Source organism: Aythya marila, assembly GCF_965140915.1.
Source record: "Aythya marila genome assembly, chromosome: 34".
NCBI classification, from domain to species: Eukaryota; Metazoa; Chordata; class Aves; order Anseriformes; family Anatidae; genus Aythya; species Aythya marila.
Window position 1 is genome coordinate 451,098 of NC_139075.1, and position 8,399 is coordinate 459,496.

General features: G+C 34.9%; 1 protein-coding gene across 1 annotated transcript; it reads left to right on the plus strand.

Annotated features, from left to right (window-relative positions):
* Positions 1 to 457: 457 nt before the first annotated feature.
* Positions 458 to 8,030, plus strand: LOC309889291 (butyrophilin subfamily 3 member A3-like). Its single transcript, XM_082782057.1, has 10 exons — positions 458 to 755; positions 1,853 to 1,951; positions 2,619 to 2,645; positions 3,747 to 3,773; positions 4,711 to 4,737; positions 5,332 to 5,358; positions 5,784 to 5,810; positions 6,581 to 6,601; positions 6,887 to 6,913; positions 7,489 to 8,030. The coding sequence occupies exons 1-10, from the start codon at positions 578 to 580 to the stop codon at positions 8,007 to 8,009; spliced, it is 981 nt and encodes a 326-aa protein (XP_082638183.1). The 5' UTR covers positions 458 to 577; the 3' UTR covers positions 8,010 to 8,030.
* Positions 8,031 to 8,399: the final 369 nt, after the last annotated feature.

Consider the following 8,399-nt stretch of genomic DNA (forward strand, 5'->3'; position numbering starts at 1 on the left):
GTGGTAAGTTCTGTTTCTCCACATTTTCTCTATAATTGCTTCCATGAGGTAATTATCTTTTAGATAGCTAAGATTTGATGAGATGAACATACCCAGATAACCTAGTGTTGTCAGTACTGGGAATGGAGGTGCCAATGTAATTTTGACTGGCAGTTGCATAGCTGGGATTGTTGCTGGTCATTTAAAATAGGGACAGCTTTTAATGACTTGTGCTTCAAAGGCATCCATGATCTTTTTTTTTTTTTTTTTTTTTTTTTTTTTTTTTTTAAATCCTGTGCTTTACAATCTGTCTTCTTGTCTTCTGCTTCTGATAAGAGCTGTGGGAGTACATGCTGATGTTATCTGATAAAGGCTGCATCTTCCATGGAGAAAGTGCTGTTAGGGCATTATAAATGCAAAACTTCTCACAGTGTTCTTCCCCTTCCCCTGTAGAACCATTGAGATTGCTGTGCATGGCTCACCTGTTCATCTGTCCCTTGTAGGTGCTGGCCATGATCCCTTGCTTGTTGTGGATGATTACAAGGATGATGGTATTCGACTCAAATGTTTCTCTGAAAGGTTGTTTTCTCAAGTTCAGATGTTGTGGACAGACAGTAGAGGAAATAATATCACTGGAACTCCTCTCACTACTGGCACCAGCACTGCTAATGTCAGCAGCTCCATCGTTTTGAAACCAGGATCTGGAAACTCTGTGTCCTGCAAAATAATAGATAAACTGCTGAAAACATCAACAGAATCTTCAGTTGTCATTGCAGGTGAGAGTGAGTTTCTGGACTGGGAGGGAAAATAGTGAACTGATGTGTATAGACCAGATTGCTCCAGGAAAACAAATTTCCAGTGGAACAGAATTATCAGTTTCACACAAGTTTTCTTCTGTAATATATGTATAAACATATATATTTAACAAAACTGAACAGCTATAAGCTTCTGTAGGTCAGTGGCAAACTTTGTAAAAATATTAATGAAAATACCCTTCCGTGGGTGTGATCACGCCTGGGGAAAATGAACTTTTGTGATCAGGTGGTACCTAGTCTCACTTACAGGGATGAAGGAGGATTCAGTTCCCTTCCTCTCCCTTTCTCATATTTCCTTCCCTTTATTTTTCTATTAATATAATACTTAATGCAGTGGTTTGGTCAAATCTTTGCTGACATAATAAAATGACACAGGGATAAAAAAGTCTTGGTGAACTGCTCCTACAGGTGTCTAGGAATGAAGCATAGAGTCAATTTTATTTTGTTTCACTTTAGACATACAGTCAGAGTATAAAATTACTTTTTTTTTTCTTTACATTCAGTGGAGTTCAATAGGCTACTCCAAAACTTATTCAGACTGTAGTATGTGAAATTCCAATAGTAAATTGCCAGTTGTTGACAGATGGATGACTAGTTTCTTTGGAATAAGGCTAATCCTAGTAATTTTTCTTCTGTGCTTTCCAGTAAAGTGAAAATGTGGTCACAACACACAGTCATACATTTATAGCACAAGCAACTATCAACTATATTTTTAGCATCATTTATTTGAGCCTGAGGATACAAATTTTGAAAGATGTTGAGATCTCACAGAGATTTTTTTTTTGAACTTTTATTTTGGTAAGATAGGAGGCAAAGCCATAAACATTTATTGTTCTGGATTCTGATACACTTGAGGTTGTTTCCAGGCTCATGCTGATGTTCTGCCTAGTTTAAACTGGCCACTAGCCTATTGAAACCAAGCATCAAAGATGATCAGAGATAGCTACTGCTCTTCCTACTTCTTTACAGACAATGTTCCTTATCCACATGAATCTGATAGAATGCTAATAGTCAGTTATGCGAGTAAAATGATACTGATCGCCTTAAATAATTTGCAGATGTCTTCTTTCCTACCACCTCCCCTTGGCTGGCGGCTTTTGTTGTGATCCTACTCCTGAGTGTTTTCCTCGTTATTGCTGCATTTTATAAACTCAGAGGTAAGTTCTACTCTAGTGTTAAAGTGATGAATGTTTAGTACAATGTGGTTGAAAGACTGTGTCACCATGTCCAGTTATCTGGGGAGTGTACAGCATTATGAGCAATCACACTTGTGATTTTCCAGCCATAACTTGTTAATGTGTTTTTGATTACCTTCTATATTCATTTTTAAACAACTGTTCACTACTCCAACATCTTGGGGTTTAAATCTATACAATTACATTTGACAATATGAATCAACACATTACTGTAGTGAAATCATTGGTTCAACTTAATCTCATTACTGAAATACAGCAACACTCACAAAAATATATTAGTGTACCCAAATGTATCCACTGGTTTCATATATTTGCAAGTCATTTTATTGCTTTATATGCTGTTTCTAAGACAGTTCTAAAACATAAATCTGTTGCCAAGAAGTTTGCTAAGTCTGATATTTTTCTTTCAATATCACTAGTTTTATTCATTAAATTATGTGTGATTCCTCATGATTGTAATTGAAAATAAATGTAAATCAAGATATTTTGAAGACAATTTGTGTATTTACCAAACAGTACCCGTGACAACTATAGAATATGAAGTTTCATTTGAAAACATAGAAGTAGGCAAGGAGGAAAGCTTGATAACATTTTCTTTCTCCCTCCCTCCCCTTTCTCTCTCTCTCAGTGAACAATAAGGCTACAACTCGTGCATGTAAGTAATGTTAACGCTGCTTTTCATCATGAACACCTTGATACGTACAGCAGTATAGAACTAGCCAATGGTATAAACAATGGGGCTAATTACCTGTATTCCTAAAGCTGTTTTTGTTTTTTAATACTTCTGACTTACAGAAGAGAATAAGAATAAATCCAGTGGCTGTTTTATATTAATGGTAACTCCAGATAAAAGAAAATACTTCTCTGCCATATTTAAGGGAATGGACTCCTACCCAGAAACTAAACTTAGAAAACTACATACAAACAAAAATTTTTTGGATGTTTAAAATTGGGAATATCTCTACAGAAACTTTAAATATTTCAGCAATGACTAAATACAAATAATATTTTTAATCCATTTTGCCAGTTTTCAAATGGTAAGTTTGTATGGCTTGTGAAGTAAAACTCAGTATATACTGACATCACAGAACAACCAAAAAAAGCGTGTTTATTGTGATGGTGCCTGAATACTGGAACCCACAGAAGCTGTGGAATCTCCTTCCTTGGAAACATTCAAAATCCAGTTGGACACAGCCCTGGGCCAAACTTGTTTGAACAGAGTGGGTGGACTAGGTGGCCTCAAGAGGTCCCCTTCCAAGCTCAGCTCTTCTGTGATTGCAAAAAGTGTCATTAGCTGCTGGTCCCTGAATTGCCATGAGTTTGAAACAGCAGAGAAAACAAGGTTAGATATCAAAATCTGTTTTGCACTTGATCTCTACTATTTTTGTTTCAAATATTGCAAGAAACAGGCTTAACTTGAGGAAACAAGGTTATTATTTTTGTTTCAGTCAATGACAGTACTGAAGTTCTTTAAAAGTGTCTATGAAAAATAATTTATTTTTGAAGTCTATTCCCTAGCATTGGGATACAACAAACAATTTATGTATATGTACAAATATGCATGCAAATACATACAAACATACATATACATATGTACATATACATACATACATATATATATGTATGTAAAATACATAAGTACAAATATACATGCAAATTGTTGTGGTTTAATCACTTCTGAGTAGTCTTTAAAACTGAATGTTTAGTGCTTGAGGAATTATTTTTAGGATTCAAACATAATTCTCTCTGTTCACAGTAAATGCACAAAAGGAGATTCAACAAGGTAAGTGTAACAGCTTTTTTATCTGTGATTTGTATCTATAAATCTCTCTGATCCTTTATAAACAGATAAAGGCTGAGCTCAGGAAGCATTAGTAGCTGTATTGCTTTTGCAAAGTAAAATTTAGAAATCATTAAATTAGCTTTCATATTGTACATTTAAAGGTAGTTGATGCCTACTGCAAAGACAATGATTAATTCATTGAAGTTTGATCTGGTAAGTATTTTCAGTCAGTATTAGAGCTTTCAAATTATTTGGTCAGTTAATTCAGAGAAATCGATTTAGGATTATGTTTCATGACAAATTTCAACTAGTAAGGAAATGTTTAAGCTTTAGAATCTCAAAAATAAATTTCTGTTCAGATCTCTTCATGAAAAACCTACGAGCTTTGTTACTAGGACTGCATTGTACAAATGTAGAGCAAGAAGATTTTTTTTACTCTTAAGAGCAAGTGTAGTGGGCATGCAGATTGTGCCAGAGATGTAGTAAAGTCAGCATTTATTTTGAGACTATTTTAGTACTCCTTAGGGTACCGCAGAGAAACATCAGTTATACCTTTTATAAAACCAGAGTTAACACTATCTGGACATGGTTCAATTGTTTCAGTATAAGTACCAAGAACCATCCATTAGATGCCTGTTCTAAGGCTGTTCAATCACATTGTCATGAAAGGATGTTTTATTTATTCTATCCCTCCCCTTCTCCCCTAGTTAAGTCATCTTTAATACTTAATTTTACTTTGGTGATTTTCTTGAGCAGTCTTTTTGCTCCCACCTGAACATAATGCAGCCAAAATCTCTGGCTGTCTTGTAGCAGTTGAACAACTGCTCTCCCTCATCCCACTGTGAGGAGTGAACAAAAGGTTGTGTGGTGCTTAGCTGGTGTTTAAAATAAAATGGAAAGAAATTACTGTTTTAATACTTAAACATTTTTTTTCCAGATATAGATGATCTCAATCATCAACTGGGTAAGAGCATATTTTGATTTCTCTTTGTTATGCTACCTGTCCTACATGTATGTTTCCTTACTTTGTCAGCTAAACGACTACAAAAGCTACAGAAAGACTACGCAAGCTACAGGCCTCTCTATTTTCTTCAAGATTTCCTTGTTTATTCCCTTGCTGTTTTTGAATTTTGGTTTTGAGTATTCTTTAGTTAGAAGAATCCTCTATATTTCAAAACAATCTAGTATCATGAGAGAGGGCCCCTACGGAAAATGTCCTTCTATTTGAAACCCAGTGTTTTCAATTAAGTTGAAGATAAAAATACCAGATATCATTAATTCCACCTGGTTTTAGCCAATGGATTTTACAAATCTAGACTAATCTAATCATCTAGACTCCTTCTGCAGTATATAGAGGAAGAAGGGTATCTCCAGAGGACAATTTATCCCATCTCCTTTGAAAACCTACTTGTGTTTTATTTTACTCTTAACTTAGCATTAAGCCCCACTTCCATAAATGAATAAATTGTTTAACACCAAAATTCTCAGTGAAATTTTGTGAGTTTTCCTCTTGAGAAATGTATAGTTTATTGCTATTTCTGCTTTGTTTTCGTTTCAGATGAGATGCAGAAGAATTTTCAGAAGGGTAAAATAACATTTTTTTTCTATTGTACATTTACTACGACACATTGTTCTTTTAACCATATCCTGAAAGATGCATTGCAGATGACCTCTCTAAAAAAATAGTGGTGTTTTATGCAATTTTGAATTGAGAAATGTTCTTAGAAGTTCTTATTTGCAAAGATTAACTCCCCTACTGCAACTAAAATATAATTTGAAAGTTGTGTTATGTTTGTATGTGTACATACAATCCCTCTTTTTATCTATAGGTATATAACTACAAGCACATTATTTAATACTAGAGAAAACTTATATATGAAGAATAATAGAGGCACTATATGAACAGATTAATTTTATATATAAAGTATTCTATAATGTGTGATAGTAGCATAATTCACCTGTTTTAGTCTTCCTAGCTTTTCATGGACTTTTAATTTTGTTTCTTTATAGAAATTGATGATGCAATGGAAAAAATTGGTAAGGATAATAAGTTAACTTTGAAATATCCTTAAAATTCATTTAAGTTATTTATGTTCAGAAATATTATTTTAGATCTGAACTGTGCAAATTTCTGAGGTCTTCCCCAGATTTGAGATCTGTCACAGCACTGCACTCTCTATTTCATACTCTGAGGCATAGTTGTCCCTAAAAAAGTGTTTATCTGGCACAATCTTGGACTCTGGAATATCTGTTTCCACATCATGGGAATTTCATTTCAGTCAATTAAGGGTACAGTTTTTGCTGTTGCTGAGCAGAAAACATATTCCTTCCTAACACATACTTTTGAAAACAGGAATAAAACATATATATGTATTTATATACAATTTGACTCTTGGACATGTAAAGCTCCTGTTTGTCATCTGACAGGATGTGGAAGTATGCCCACAGCTCTTAACAAGCAATTCAGCTCACCTGGGTAGTTATTTAAATTCTGGACATCAAGACTGAATCGGTACTCTTGGTTTTCTTATTGAGAGATGAAAATAGAGATACGACCAAGAGATAGGTGGTTGAAACAGCAAAGAAGAAACACTTTCTGATGTACCAGTCTCTTTCTCCTTACTTTACACAGCATGCAGGTGACTAGCATAGATTTAGATAACCTCTACACACGCAGTTACTCTAGCATCTCATACTCTAGCCATGTCATACTTAGCAATGTAGTATTGGAAATACTCATATTAGCAGATATGCTACAGAAGAGCTTTACCTTTCATAGGGATGATATAAATTTCTCTGTTTTTCAGACAAAGCAAGGATTGAACTGGGTGAGTTGAAATCTGAAAATTAATTTCATCAAATTTTAAATATTATTAAATATTTTCTATCAAAATGGAGCACTGGAACAAGTTGCTCAGAGAGGTTGTGGAGTCTCCCACCTTGGAAATATACAAAAGCCCTCTGAACATGGCTCTGGGTAGCTCTGTTTGAGCAGGGGGCTTGGACCAGATGGTCTCCAGAGTTCTCTTGCAACCTCAACCACCACACAGCTCCACAATCTGGAATATTAACACTCTGCAGTAATTTAAATTAACTCTTTTCTTTTCTTACAGAGTTCTGGAAAGCTCGTAGCAATGCAGGTAAGCTAAGTCTTGCCTACCATTAACCTCTTGTTCTTTCATGCACATACAAGAGTATCATTTGTGTTACGAAAAATTCACAGGCTATCATAATTTAGAGAAAATTTTAAGCTTGTTGGTCAAAATGAACACATAGGCTTTTGTAGGAGTCTCCCATTTACACAGTTCTCAGTGTTGTGAGTAGGGATAAATAACTTTTCAGCTAAAACTGAAAAAAAAAAACTTTTCAACCTTTTAAAATGTTATGTACCTTCAAGAGGTTCAGCTTTGCATTTTACTTAAAAAGCCATTTGCCAGATGCATCTGACCAAAGGACTTCGATCCCCTTACTCTGAGTGCAGATGGTTTCATTAAGTCACAGTAAAACCAGAGAAAAGGTGTGCGCTGATGGATGTTATTTTTCCCATTCATTCATTTTTTTTTTCTCACAAAACCACACTGTATATTTCTGGGTGTATATATATATTTAATTATTTTACAGTTTATTTTCTGTATTCATTTCCTTTGAGATTATAGTTTGCTTTTCTGAAACTCAGAAATAATTTTTTTTTTTTTTTTTTTTTTCCTTTCTCAAGTTAATATCACTCTGGATCAGAAACACAAGCACCCCAGCCTCTGCATTAATGAGGAGAAAAATAGGGTGAAGTCCTCCATCCAGGAAGAGAATGCCCTCAAAATGATGGTGGCAGCTACTGAGGGCTTTTCAGAAAATGAACATTACTGGGAAGTGGAGGTGGGAGACCAATCAGAGTGGGAGCTGGGAGTGGTGACTGAGGAGATTAGGAATGCACTTACGAGCAGCACAGTAAATTGTCTCCCAGGGGAGAACTTACTTAGTCTACAGTTTTCTCAGGGGAAATACATTTTAACTAATGAGAAGGATCTAAGAAATTGCAAGCAGTGCAGTGTGGTGGCTGTTTTCCTGGACCAAGAACGTCAAAAGCTTTCATTCTATGATGCTGAAGAAAAGACCTCTATTGGATCCATCTTTTACAACTTATCTGGGAAGCTGTACCCATTCTTCAGTCCAGGCTCTGATGGCAAATGGTTAGGAGTACGTCCTGTAAAGACTTTAAACCTATTACCCTCTCTTTGATGTTCTTCCACAGGGCCAGGAGATTAATAAATTAATAATGTGGTGAGTAAGAGAGGATGAAAAAGAATAAAGGAAGAAAAAAATAATTATCAGCTTTTAAAATCCTGGCATAGAAATAAATAGTCCCTGAAGTACTTCCTAGTGAGACATCTTGCAGTAAGAATGAATTTTGTAAAAACCCAAGCCTATCAAATGTTGCAATTACTGCCTGAATAAAATATAATATATATATATATATATATATATATATATATATAAACAAAATAAACCATTATGGATCTCATAGAATCATAGAATATTCCGATTTGGAAGGGAGCCATAAGGATCATCAAGTCTAACTCCTGGCACTGCACAGGTCTACCCAAAAGTTTAGACCATGTGACTAAGTGC